Genomic DNA, 13,821 nt, shown 5'->3' on the forward strand with positions numbered 1-13,821 from the left:
ATACCCATCCTGTGGGTGGTAGTCACTACATACCCATCCTGTGGGTGGTTGCCGCCATATACCTGTCCTGTGGGTGGTAGTCACTATATACCTATCCTATGGGTGGTTGTCTCTATATACCTATCCTGTGGGTGGTAGTCACTACATACCCATCCTGTGGGTGGTTGTCGCTATATACCTATCCTGTGGGTAGTAGTCACTACATACCCATCCTGTGGATGGTTGTCGTTATATACCTATCCTGTGGGTGTTAGTCACTACATACCCATCCTGTTGGTAGTTGTTATATACCTATCCTGTGGGTGTTAGTCACTACATACCCATCCTGTTGGTAGTTGTCGTTATATACCTATCCTGTGGGTGTTAGTCACTACATACCCATCCTGTTGGTAGTTGTTATATACCTATCCTGTGGGTGTTAGTCACTACATACCCATCCTGTTGGTAGTTGTCGTTATATACCTATCCTGTGGGTGTTAGTCACTACATACCCATCCTGTTGGTGGTTGTCGTTATATACCTATCCTGTGGGTGGAACTCAACTGAAATAAGAAACTTTGTCTCACTTATTTTTTGGTTATCCTAGGTAATTTTCCACTATGTATGGTAATTGTAGTTATGTGTACCTGTGTTAAATAAACTTACCCATCCTGTGGGTGGTACTCAAAGGATAACAGAGGCACATAACTAGGGACAAATATAAGCATGTGACAATTGTAATGAACTATTTACCAACATTGATATAAACATAAATGATAACCTAACCAATGATATTAACATTTCCCTTTTGGCAGTGTGTACTGTCTTCCATCATCGTAGTGGCACTGAAGGGAATGTTCATGCAGGTGAGAGACCTGAAGAGGGTGTGGGGTGTGTCTCGTCCCGACGCAATGATATGGCTGGCTTCCTTCCTCGGTGTTGTAATTATAGACATAGACTATGGCTTGTTGTTGGGTATCGTCACATCACTGGTGGTTCTGCTCTATCGTTCACAAGAACCCAAAACTGCTCGTCTCGGACGTGTTCCAAACACCGATGTTTACTTAAACGTCAAAGAGTACTCCCTGGTAAGTTGTAACAACAGTTGTAACAAAAAAGTGTTATTTTCTGAGTAGAAATGTCACCTATTGCAGATCAACTGTAACAAAGTTTCGCTCTATATAGAACTTAATCAGGCCAATGGAAGACGTCCCAGTCAACACTTCTGTAACTTTTATTTCTGTTTTCAGACAGGATGATATTTTGAGACTCTCCAGGTCTTGAGACTTACACTAACATGCGTTAAATAGGAAAACTCTGATGAACAAGACACATGTACGATACCTGGGTATCTTTAGTGGTGAGGCTTTCAACCCACACACCTGGCTTCGTCTGAGGCAGGTGTTGTGCAGGTGTCTCAGTCATTAGCCTGCAAGTAGTTCACACCTCTCATCTGATAATTCCTACTGAAGATTATTTTCGTAATTCGTGTAGAGTAACTCTGTGAATGTGATGTGACTAAGAAGGTTACATAGATAGTTTAATAACATCACCAGAAACATATCTGCTGTACATATTGTGAGGCTTAATTTACTGGGCAGTATTTCAGATTTTTATCATAACTTAAAATTTAATTCCTCTTTGAGAGGAAAACCGTAACTCAAGGGACCACTGTGTTACCGGCCATAAAACATTTTTTTACTAAATAAATTTGCCCAAACTGGGTATACAGTGTGAGGTTCAACTTACTGGGCAGGAACCTCAAGCGTCACTGGGTATACAGTGTGAGGTTCAACTTACTGGGCAGGAACCTCAAGGGTCACTGGGTATACAGTGTGAGGTTCAACTTACTGGGCAGGAACCTCAAGGGTCACTGGGTATACAGTGTGAGGTTCAACTTACTGGGCAGGAACCTCAAGGGTCACTGGGTATACAGTGTGAGGTTCAACTTACTGGGAAGGAACCTCAAGGGTCACTGGGTATACAGTGTGAGGTTCAACATACTGGGCAGGAACCTCAAGGGTCACTGGGTATACAGTGTGAGGTTCAACTTACTGGGCAGGAACCTCAAGGGTCACTGGGTATACAGTGTGAGGTTCAACTCACAAAGCCTGCGCTGCCTCTCTCATATTTACAGTGCAAAGTGACGCTACTCCACAGCAGTATCCACACACCCACACACACACACACACACACACACACACACACACACACACACACACACACACACACACACACACACACACACACACACACACACACACGCACACACACACACACACACACAGACATAGAGAAGATTATCAGGAGAAGAGTGGTGGAACACCTAGAAAGCAACGATCTAATCAACAGCAGCCAACATGGTTTCAGGGACGGGAAATCCTGTGTCACAAACCTACTGGAGTTCTATGACATGGTGACAGCAGTAAGACAAGAGAGAGAGGGGTGGGTAGATTGCATTTTCTTAGACTGCAAGAAGGCGTTTGACACAGTACCACACAAGAGATTAGTGCAAAAACTGGAGGACCAAGCAGGAATAACAGGGAAGGCACTGCAATGGATCAGGGAATACTTGTCAGGAAGACAGCAGCGAGTAATGGTACGAGGCGAGGTGTCAGAGTGGGCACCTGTGACCAGTGGGGTCCCACAGGGGTCAGTCCTAGGACCAGTGCTGTTTCTGGTATTTATGAACGACATGACGGAAGGAATAAACTCCGAGGTGTCACTGTTTGCAGATGACGTGAAGTTGATGAGAAGAGTTCATTCGATCGAAGACCAGGCAGAAATACAAAGGGATCTGGACAGGCTGCAGACCTGGTCCAGCAACTGGCTCCTGGAGTTCAATCCCACCAAGTGCAAAGTCATGAAGATTGGGGAAGGGCAAAGAAGGCCGCAGACGGAGTACAGTCTAGGGGGTCAGAGACTACAAACCTCACTCAAGGAAAAAGATCTTGGGGTGAGTATAACACCAGGCACATCTCCTGAAGCGCACATCAACCAAATAACTGCTGCAGCATATGGGCGCCTAGCAAACCTCAGAACAGCATTCCGACATCTTAATAAGGAATCGTTCAGGACCCTGTACACCGTATACGTTAGGCCCATATTGGAGTATGCGGCACCAGTTTGGAACCCACACCTAGCCAAGCACGTAAAGAAACTAGAGAAAGTGCAAAGGTTTGCAACAAGACTAGTCCCAGAGCTAAGAGGTATGTCCTACGAGGAGAGGTTAAGGGAAATCAACCTGACGACACTGGAGGACAGGAGAGATAGGGGGGACATGATAACGACATACAAAATACTGAGAGGAATTGACAAGGTGGACAAAGACAGGATGTTCCAGAGATTGGACACAGTAACAAGGGGACACAGTTGGAAGCTGAAGACACAGATGAATCACAGGGATGTTAGGAAGTATTTCTTCAGCCACAGAGTAGTCAGTAAGTGGAATAGTTTGGGAAGCGATGTAGTGGAGGCAGGATCCATACATAGCTTTAAGCAGAGGTATGATAAAGCTCACGGCTCAGGGAGAGTGACCTAGTAGCGATCAGTGAAGAGGCGGGGCCAGGAGCTCGGACTCGACCCCCGCAACCTCAACTAGGTGAGTACAACTAGGTGAGTACACACACACACACACACGCACACACACACACACACACACACACACACACACACACACACACACACACACACACACACACACACACACACACACACACACACGCACACACCAATCAGATAACTGCTGCAGCATATGGGCGCCTGGCAAACCTGAGAACAGCATTCCGATACCTTAGTAAGGAATCATTCAAGACACTGTACACCGTGTATGTCAGGCCCATACTGGAGTATGCAGCACCTGTTTGGAACCCGCACTTGATAAAGCACGTCAAGAAACTAGAGAAAGTACAAAGGTTTGCGACAAGGTTAGTTCCAGAGCTAAGGGGAATGTCCTATGAGGAAAGATTAAGGGAAATCGGCCTGACCACACTGGAGGACAGGAGGGTCAGGGGAGACATGATAACGACATATAAAATACTGCGTGGAATAGACAAGGTGGACAAAGACAGGATGTTCCAGGGAGGGGACACAGAAACAAGAGGCCACAATTGGAAGTTGAAGACACAAATGAGTCAGAGAGATAGTAGGAAGTATTTCTTCAGTCATAGAGTTGTAAGGCAGTGGAATAGCCTAGAAAATGACGTAGTGGAGGCAGGAACCATACACAGTTTTAAGACGAGGTTTGATAAAGCTCATGGAGCGGGGAGAGAGAGGGCCTAGTAGCAACCGGTGAAGAGGCGGGGCCAGGAGCTAGGACTCGACCCCTGCAACCACAAATAGGTGAGTACAAATAGGTGAGTACACACACACCTGTAAATTAGTCCACTGTCACAGCTGGCATCATGGTGAGAGGTGTGATTTAATTTAGTGAATCAAACATGCATGTATTGCATGCGACCTTTTTTTCTTCTTCTTCAGGCACTAGAGGTTCCAAAAATAAGCATCTTTCAATTTACTGGACCACTACACTTTGCCAACGCTGACTATTTCCGTCAACAACTAATGTCTGTGACGGGCCTGAACCCAGCCGCCATTGTTGCCACTAAGTTACTGGAACCAAAACTGCGACAGCCTGAAGCAGGCATCACCAGCCACCAAACAAAGGTGAGATTTATATTAATAAATTACAACTTGTAGGTATCTTTATTGACAAAACGTTCCGCCTGCAAAACAGACTTCTTCAGTTGAATACTCGAAGCAGTTGAAGTTTTAAAATTATCAGTCCATCACCCTCTGTACAAGGAGGTCAGTCCCTCAAACCTAAATCATAGGTATGTAGGCCGATCTTATATTCCAGAGCAGAGGTGAGATGAAGCAGCGGAGCTGATGCCACAGGTGAGCGTGGCCCATTAGTGGAAGTATGTTATGCTTAACAGTAGTGCAGTGTAGCAATTATAAACGAATTGCCCTGCGCAGCATACAATATCAAAGATGTATTGGGTAAATTTAATCAGGCAATGTGCATCAGAAGTTTGTGAACATAGGAGAGTGGGTGTAGGAAGGAAGAGAAGCAGCTGGTGGATGTAAAGTGAGTGGTTAGCATTTTAGGGAATTTTTACAATATGGAAGTGATATAAGGAGGGCGGAGTATATGACGAATAATAGAAAGAATGGTAAGAAGTGCAAAGAGCCGATGAAAGAGGGAAGTTATTAGATAGAGAAAATGAGGTACTGGAAGATAGACGGCACGCAAATGAATCCTGCTGATTGATATCCTTCTCTGTATATACCTCTTTGTGGCTATATATGCGTGGTGCATTGATATAAAAATCGCTTTTTATGTCAGACTATACAGGAGTAGAATGAAATAATTTTAGATCATGCTTGTGACCCACTGATGTACCCGGGCAAGGAAGAAATACTGCTTGTGAACAAGGGTATCCAGCTTATAAGGCATCTCTGGCCGAGTGGTCTAGAGAGTCACTTGGGGAACCTTACCAGTCTCCCCAGACGTGGTTTTGAATTGAGCTGACTTCGGTCTCAATAACAACATTGCGACTAGCCAAGGACTCGAACTCATGTTGTTTAGGCCTGCCTCATGGTGAGCGAAAACCTATGACTCTCTAACCCACAGGACCACTCAATCGTACCAGAACCAAGCACCCAACCAAGCTAGGTGTGTTCCCCTTGGTCCAAAGACATACGGTAATACGGCTCGTTGAGGTTAGTACACCAAACAGGGAGTAGAATGAAATTAGCTCAGAGGCACCCACTCCACCGTATGTCCAGCGGCCCACTGCTGAGGAGGTGGACGAAGTATTCGAGATGTAGCTCTGAGATGTTATTTTCTTTTATGTATATATATACAGTGGACCCTCAACCAACGTCATTAATCTGTTACAGAGGGATTGCCGTTGGTTGAGTTAATTTTCCCCATAAGAAATAATGGAAATAGAATAGATCCGTTTCTGACACCCCAAAGTCTGAAAAAAATAAATTTTACATGAAATATACATTTCCTTATATGGAAAGGAATGGGACATGCAAAATAAACAATAAATGCCACTTACCTTTATTGTGGAGTTGTTGATGAGTGATGTGCCAGCAGCAGGGAAGATTCAAAATTGTCTATTGCTTGGAAGGAGAATCCCCTTCCAGGAGGACTTCAGATACCAAGTCCTTTGGTGGGGTTACCTCCCTCCTTGGTTTTTTAATGACACTAGGACCAGCTTGAGAGTCACAATATCGCTGTCCGGAGAGCTCTGTTTCTCACGTGCCCTTAGGATTTCCCTAAAATGGGACACATGGGTGTCATTGTACATGTTGCCAATGCGGCTTGCAACTTCAGTGACAGGATAAAATTCTTCGATAAATGCTTGCAAATTTGTAAACATTGAACACATTTCCCTAATCCTTGATGAAGTCATCTTCCTCCGTCTCTCTTCATCCTGCTCTGAAGAACATTCCTGAGATGTGATCTGTTGCTGTTGCTCCTGAAGCTCTTGCAGGTCTGCAGTGGTTACTTCTTCCTCGTCGTTCTGAACCAACTCTTCCACATCTTCGCCACAAACCTCCAACCCAAAGGACTTCCCCAATGACACAATAGCTTCCGCTACTGGCATAGCCTCCTGAGGGTTACCCCAAACCCTTCAACATCCCTCTGTTCTACACATTCTGGCCACAGTTTCCTCCAAGCAGAGTTCAAGGTCCTCTTAGTCACTCCCTCCCATGGTTTACACAACTGAGGATATTGAAGTGATCTTTCCAAAACTCTCTTAGGGTCAATTGAGTGTCTGAGGTCACTTCAAAGCACTTTTGAAACATTGCTTTTGTGTAGAGTTTTTTGAAGTTTGAAATGACCTGCTGGTCCATGGGCTGGAGGAGAGGAGTTGTATTAGAAGGCAAAAACGTAACCTTAACGAAACCAAACTCCCCTGCAATTTCCTCTTGCAAGTCGTGAGGATGAGCAGGAGCATTGTCCATTACCAGGAGGCACTTGAGTGGCAATTTCTTTTCCTGGAGGTATTTTGTCACAGTGGGGCCAAACGCACCATAAAACCAGTCCAAGAAAAATACCCTAGTGACCCATGTCTTACTGTTTGATCTCCACAGCACACACAAATTACCCTTGAAGATATTGTTTTTCCTGAACACTCTGGGAGTTTCAGAGTGATTCACCAATAAAGGCTTCACTTTGCAATCACCACTAGCATTACTACATAACATTAATGTATGTCCTGAGAGTGCCTTTTCCTCCTGAGTAATGTAGGTCCTGTTTGGCATTTTCTTCCATAACAGGTCTGTTTCGTCACAATTAAACACTTGTTTAGGTTTTAGGCTTTCAGTCTCTATGTATTCCTTTAAGTTCTTCACATATTTTTTCGCCGCATTTTTGTCTGAACTGGCTGCCTTACCATGCCTTATCACACTGTGCATGCCACTACGAATCTTAAATCTCTCAAATCAGCCTTTGCTGGCCTTAAATTCATCAGCAACAGCACTATTTTGAGGCATTTTCTTAATGAGATCATCATGCAACTTCCTTACCTTTTCACAAATTATAGACTGAGAAACACTATCACCTGATAATTGTTTTTCGTTTATCCATACCAATAACAGTCTCTCTACCTCTTCAACTATTTGTGGTCTCCGTTTTGAAAACATATTTGAACCTTTCGCAACAACAGCTTCCTTGATTGCCTGTCTGCTCGCCAAGATAGTACTGATGGTTGAATGTGATTTGTTGTATTACCTTTTCAACTCAGCTATACGCACTCCACTCTCATATTTTTCAATGATCTCCTTCTTCATTTCCATCGTAATTCTCACCCTTTTGAACACAGGCTTGGCACTAGAAGCTTTCTTGGGACCCATGGTGGCTTATTTAGCGGTTACAGGCAAAAGAAATAGTGGAATAATTCAAAATTTATGGGAGGCACACGTGGAAACCGAAAGCTTGTAAACAATGGCACACTGACTCTTGGAGTGGCTGGGCCCGCTCAGGATGCGCTCTGGGCACATTGACAAGTTCCGGACAAACGTCGTTGGTTAGTTTTTCGCCGTTGGTTAGGCATTTTTTTTACTGCAAAAATCGCCGTTAGACGAAATTGCCATTACACACACACACACACATATATATATATATATATATATATATATATATATATATATATATATATATATATATATATAGGGAGGTACCACCTCTAGAACTGTCATAGGGACCCTCATCCTCAGAAAAAAGAATAAACTTGCTTCAGGGAAAACTCAAGGTTCTCCCTGAAACTGTTTGAGAATTTTCTCCTACCACCCCCTATATTTCAAGTATGTTTTATTTAAAGAGAAAATACATTGGCCAAACATTCACAAAAATACAACAGAAAGTAAAACAACATAGGTAACTCAGAGCTACATCTCGAATACTTTGTCCAGCTCCCCTGCGGTTGGCTGTGTGCCCAGAATGCTGCAGGCATTTCCTCTCTGGATTGCAACACTGAGTCTCTGAAAGAGGAAGCTGGTCGCCCTGTGGTCCTTGGTTTCTATGATGAGCTTTTCACCCAGCTCTTTGAGGAACTTTAGAGCACACTTGCCCCATGCTCCAAGGGTCTCTGACCCTATTGGAATGAAGTTATAGCAAGGGGGAAGGTCATCATATTTTCGGATCTTCTGGGTCTCCCTGTGGCTGGCAGCTCCACCCCCTTCCACTACAGAGTATGGCAAGTAGGTGTCTGCCAATGTGGCAGCACAGGTGTAGTCCCAGGCAATCTGCTTTCCATCCTTCCAGGGTAGCATAGTGGCTCCATCAGGACGCTTTTGACTTCCATCAGACCTCTGTACTTGGGGTTCCCGATGAGCTGGGCAACGGGCTGTGGCGAAGCTTCTCTTTATTATGTCATTGATCTCCTCATGTCTGGCATACTTCCCTTCTGCTGTGTGGCACACGAGACCACGAAGTCCGAATTGATCAGCTGTCGCCCTGCTGCAAATACACCTATGTTCGGTGAGGATGGGGGCAGCTAGGTGAAGAGCAACACCAATCCGAATGGCCTGTGGGTCGAGACGAGTGCCCAGGGAGGAATTGGGAACAGCTAACAGGAAATCTCCTGAGTGTGGTGCCTTCACTGCCAGGAGACTAGTAAGTAAGTAAGTTTATTCAGGTATACACAAATACAGTTACATAGAATTATCATACATAGCAGCATATGTGTAGAGAACCTGGGATAACCCAAAAAAGTCAGACAGAGTGACTTATTTCCATTGGGGTCCTTTTACCTTATTATTATAGTATAAAGGTTATAATATTTTCTTATTATTCTACAATGAAGATAACATCTTATTATCATACTAAAAAGACTATCTGCTACACCAAGGTCATTAAGACTATCTACAATACGAGGGTCATTACAAGGAATAAGGTAAAATTTACACGTATGTTAGCTAAAAAATAGAAAATCATTCCCCTCCCTTTCTGTAGCTACATTCATCAGACACCTTTTGGCACTCTTCTTGAACTGGTTCACGCTATGACTGGCTTTGACATGTGCGGGTAGTCTGTTCCATTCCTTTATTGCTGTACAATAAAAGGTGTTTGAAGCCTGGCCACTGACTGTGGGTACTACAAAGTTGTGCTCTCTCCCCCTAGTACTATGATTGCTTTGGTTCCCAACCTTGACAAAATTGACAGCAAGATATTCTGGACATTGCTTGTGAGCAATTTTATAAACATGATTTAGCTTCAGTTGTTTTACTCTATCTTCAACATTCAGCATATCCAACTGCTGTAATTCATCCTGGCCTACATGTTCTCTTGGTCCCAGCCCCAGGATGAATCTTACGATTTTGTTCTGGGTGATTTGCAGTCTATCTTTCAGTTTTTTTGTCAAGGCAGAGTACCAAGAAGAGCAAGCGTAATCCATATGGCATTGTATAAGGGCTAGACATAGGGTCCTGCGAGCCTCAGTAGGTAGACACTGTGCTTGTCTATACAGGAACTTCAGTTTGGCATTCGCTTTCTTTACTACACTGTTCCCTATCAATTCTCCTGACATGCATGGGTCAAAGGGGATTCCCAAATATTTTACTGATGAAACCAAAGTGATGGGCTCCCCATTACATTGAACATTAAAATTATTTACCCTTCTCAGTTTATGTTTCGTGCCAAAGAGAATGGCTTCAGTTTTCCCTAGGTGTAATGATAGTTTGTTGTCTACTAACCATTTGCTGCAGGACTCCAGTTCCAGTGTTAAAACATTAGCAATATCTTGTGGGTCTTTACCTGACACTAACAGAGCACTGTCATCTGCATACAGTAGGAGTTTGCACTTGACACTGATAGGCATATCATTGACATAACATAAGAATAATAAGGGACCCAGAATACTACCTTGGGGAACTCCACATGTTATCGGCAGGGGTTCTGATTCTGTTTTGTTGATTTTGACTATTTGTCTCCTGTTGCTAAGGTAGGACTTAAACCAGTCTACAGAACCTGAAGCATTGGAGAGCATTGTGTTGGCGATTTTTTCCATGATCGGTTTGTTCCAGTGGGACTGTATGTGCTGTTTGGGAGGAGCTGGTCTACTGGAGGAGTCTGTAAGGGTGTCCCATCGAATCGCTGCTTCAGTAAACCTGGGGTCTTGAGCTCCTACCAAGTCTCTCAAGCATTCGGGCACTATCTTCTTGACTAATGCACTGGAAGCCAAACACGAAGACAGAAAAGCAGGTGAAGCAACATGCATTGCTTTATGCACCCCTATACCTCCCAGTCGCACTGGGAGGGTTGCCTGATCCCATTGCTCATCCTCTAGTGACAGGTTCAGTGCCTTCTTAAAAGTTGATCTCAGGTGTGTGTCATATTCATCGAGTGTTGGGTTGTCGAAAGAGGGTGCACACCTCAAGAAGTAAGTGAGTCTTGGCATAGTAAGACACCTTGTGAGGAGATACAGAGCATCATGGGGATCAAGATCGCTTATTCTCTCCTTCATTCTCATCAGGTCATTCAATTTGTCCCTGAGGACAGTATTCAAATTCAAATTCAAATTCAAAGTTTATTCTCTATAAGGATTACAATGCTGAGTTTACAGAAATTTGGTTATTGTGTGGTTTACATGTAGTAAAATTGTGATTACAAAGTGTACCACTAGAACGCTTAGCATGGCTAGGCATTTCGGGCAGACTTAGTTTTATTCTTAATTGTAAAATATTACAAATTATGAGGTAAGTTGGTATTATGGCTAAGTGACTAAATACTAGTTTGTGAGTTTAGCAATGTGAATGCTTTTGTTTTGGCACAGTACATAGTTTCAGTATTGGAGTATCACAGGATTCATTATTTTAAGATTGAGATTAATATTTCTGTTTATGGTCAAATGAGTGAGTGAGTGTAAGTGTGAACCACCAGGTGGTATTCGTTTAGTTAGTTGACGGGGTGTATCAGGGAGATAAGATGTTTTCTAATGGTAGTTTTGAAGATGATGAATGTGTCTGCAGTTCTAGAGTTCTCAGGTAGGGTATTCCAGATTTTAGGGCCTTTGACATACATTGAATTTTTGTAAAGGTTTAGTCGGACACGGGGAATGTCGTAGAGATGTTTGTGTCTGGTGTTATGCCTGTGGGTTCTGTCACAACTATCAAGAAAGCGTTTTAGGTCAAGGTTGATATTAGAGTTTAAGGCCCTGTAGATGTAGATTGCACAGTAGTAAGTGTGGATGTACTGAACTGGGAGTAAGTTTAGGTCTATGAAGAGTGGGGGGGTGTGTTGCCAGGGATGGCCTGGTGACCCAGCGGTGCCCCCAAGAGGGTACTGTTGGACAGAGTTGTAGTTGAGACTTCTGGGAGGATTCTTCGCACAGCATTGATTATTTCCTGGTTCGTTGTGATGATTTCACACTTGGAGGGATTGAGTATGAGTCCCAAGTTTTCTCCCTGTGTTTTCACCAGTTGTATGTCCCCCACGAGGGACTCTTCAGTACCTGCCAGAGTGCCGTCATCCAGGTACCAGATATTGAGCTCACTGCATAGGCTGGAAGTTAGTTCTCTTACTGCCAAGCAGAAGAGAAGTGGAGCGAGTGGGTCACCCTGCTGAACACCCTCTGATGATTGAATTTCACGTTCTCCAAACAAAAGAATTGAGGGTTTGCTGTAGCTGGCTGAAATGAAGGGAAAGAGACTGGGGAACCGAACCCGAACAGCTGGCAAAACAGCATCTCTCTTCACCATATTAAAGGCATTTCTAAAATCAAGTTTGACTATGGCCTTGTCTTCTGGTAGGTCCCTGATGTAGGCCCTTGCCGCATGAGCTGCAGCTTCACTGCCTTGAGAGACCCCAAAGCCCAGTTGGTGTGGCTGGAGTAAAGTGGCAGCTTCTAGGCGAATGTTTCTCACTGCTGCTTTGGCAACGAGACGGCGAAGAGTGTTTCCAACTGCAATGGGTCTGATTCCCCCATCCCTCTTCTTCAAAGCACATAGTGAGGCTCCAAAAAAGAAAGGTTTAATTTCTTCTGGGATTCGCCCAGCCAGGCAATTGTTGACGAAAGTTGTTAACTCGGTGAGAAGAATTGATGCAGATTCACCGAGTACTGGATTTACCATCTCTTTGAGGTGCTGAGGTCGAATTCCAGTGTAACTTCCTGCAGATCCTGCTGGAAATGACACGATCACCTTATAGACTTCCGATTCTGGCAAAATTAATTGTTCAGTGATGGGGTCTTCCTCAGGGTTGTCGTTGATGGCTATGGTGTCCCTGGTTGGATGCTTGTCTCTTAGTGCTTGGGCCGTGGTCTCATCCTTGGGGGCTACAGTGTCGTCACTTCTAATTATTCTTATTGCTCCCACTGTGTTACCTTCTTAAATTTTTTTGCTAACCTGTGCGCAAATTTTCTCGTTTTCAGTGGGACTTTTCTTGGGTCTACCTCTTTGATTCCTGCGATGATGGGGCAGAGGGACACAGTTATCCATTCTTGGGTAGTTGCGCACTGCCTTGATAACTGACGTGGTTAGTAGTTTGCCTCGTCTTTCAGGAACTGCAAGACAGACATTGCCGAACAAGAGTAGGTTGCGCCATGCTTGGATGGTGCCTCGGGCTTCTAAGTTGGTGGAGCCTCCATTCACCCGCTTAAGAAGGTCTGTGAATTTCCCTGCTGCATATGGGCGAGCCGCTTTAGGGATGTGGGATAGTGTACTGCTAGCAGTCCATGTGAATGCCAACAGAAGGTTATCGCAAGTGACGAGGTTGCCATTGGAATTGTCATCTGCCTGTGGAGGCTGTGGGCTGCTCTCTGCTGGGGGCATATGTGATCCTGCACACCCATTGTGTGCACGAATGCCGCCGTCCCTGTTGCGTGCTCGAAACTCTCCACACACCTGACATGTGCCTCTTCTTTCATTGCTGGGTGCATTGTTTCCCTGGCTTTGTGGCTGGCTGGCTTCATCATCTGCCATACCTCAAACTGTGTGGTAAGCCCAGGCTGAGGGGAAAATGGCGCATGGCACATACTGTATGGTTCATGGTGGTGGGGGGGGAGAGGAGAGGGGTGTCCAGTTCTTGTGGTGGGCGGTGGAAGAAAGGGAGGAGTGGAAGATGTGTGCTGAGGCGGAGTAGGGCACTCACTCCCTCCCAGGACAAGTCACTATACACCACAATGCTCTGTGCACATGTTACTATACACCACTATGCTCTGTGCACAGCCCCCACTATCAACGACACACCGCTATACACTTCACATGCTATGAGCATACCATGCACATACTATGCACTGTACACTATAGACTATATACACTATACACACGGTGAACAAACACTCCATTGTTGTAACACGAGCACACGGTGTATGCGCGCCTGTT

General features: G+C 44.5%; 1 protein-coding gene across 5 annotated transcripts in view; it reads left to right on the forward strand.

Annotated features, from left to right (window-relative positions):
- LOC128684267 (prestin-like) overlaps positions 1-13,821 on the forward strand; it is a 125,838-nt gene that overhangs the window by 94,223 nt on the left and 17,794 nt on the right. For 4 of the 5 annotated variants that reach the window (XM_070089162.1, XM_070089154.1, XM_070089158.1 and 1 more), the window contains 2 exons: positions 795-1,067; positions 4,459-4,644. The exons of the other annotated variant lie outside the window; for it this stretch is intronic. In XM_070089162.1, the coding sequence (XP_069945263.1) occupies positions 795-1,067; positions 4,459-4,644 (459 nt within the window). The remainder of the gene's footprint in view (positions 1-794; positions 1,068-4,458; positions 4,645-13,821) is intronic. 5 annotated transcript variants of the gene reach the window in all.

This window comes from Cherax quadricarinatus, chromosome 2 (genome assembly GCF_038502225.1).
Source record: "Cherax quadricarinatus isolate ZL_2023a chromosome 2, ASM3850222v1, whole genome shotgun sequence".
In the NCBI taxonomy this organism is placed as follows: Eukaryota; Metazoa; Arthropoda; class Malacostraca; order Decapoda; family Parastacidae; genus Cherax; species Cherax quadricarinatus.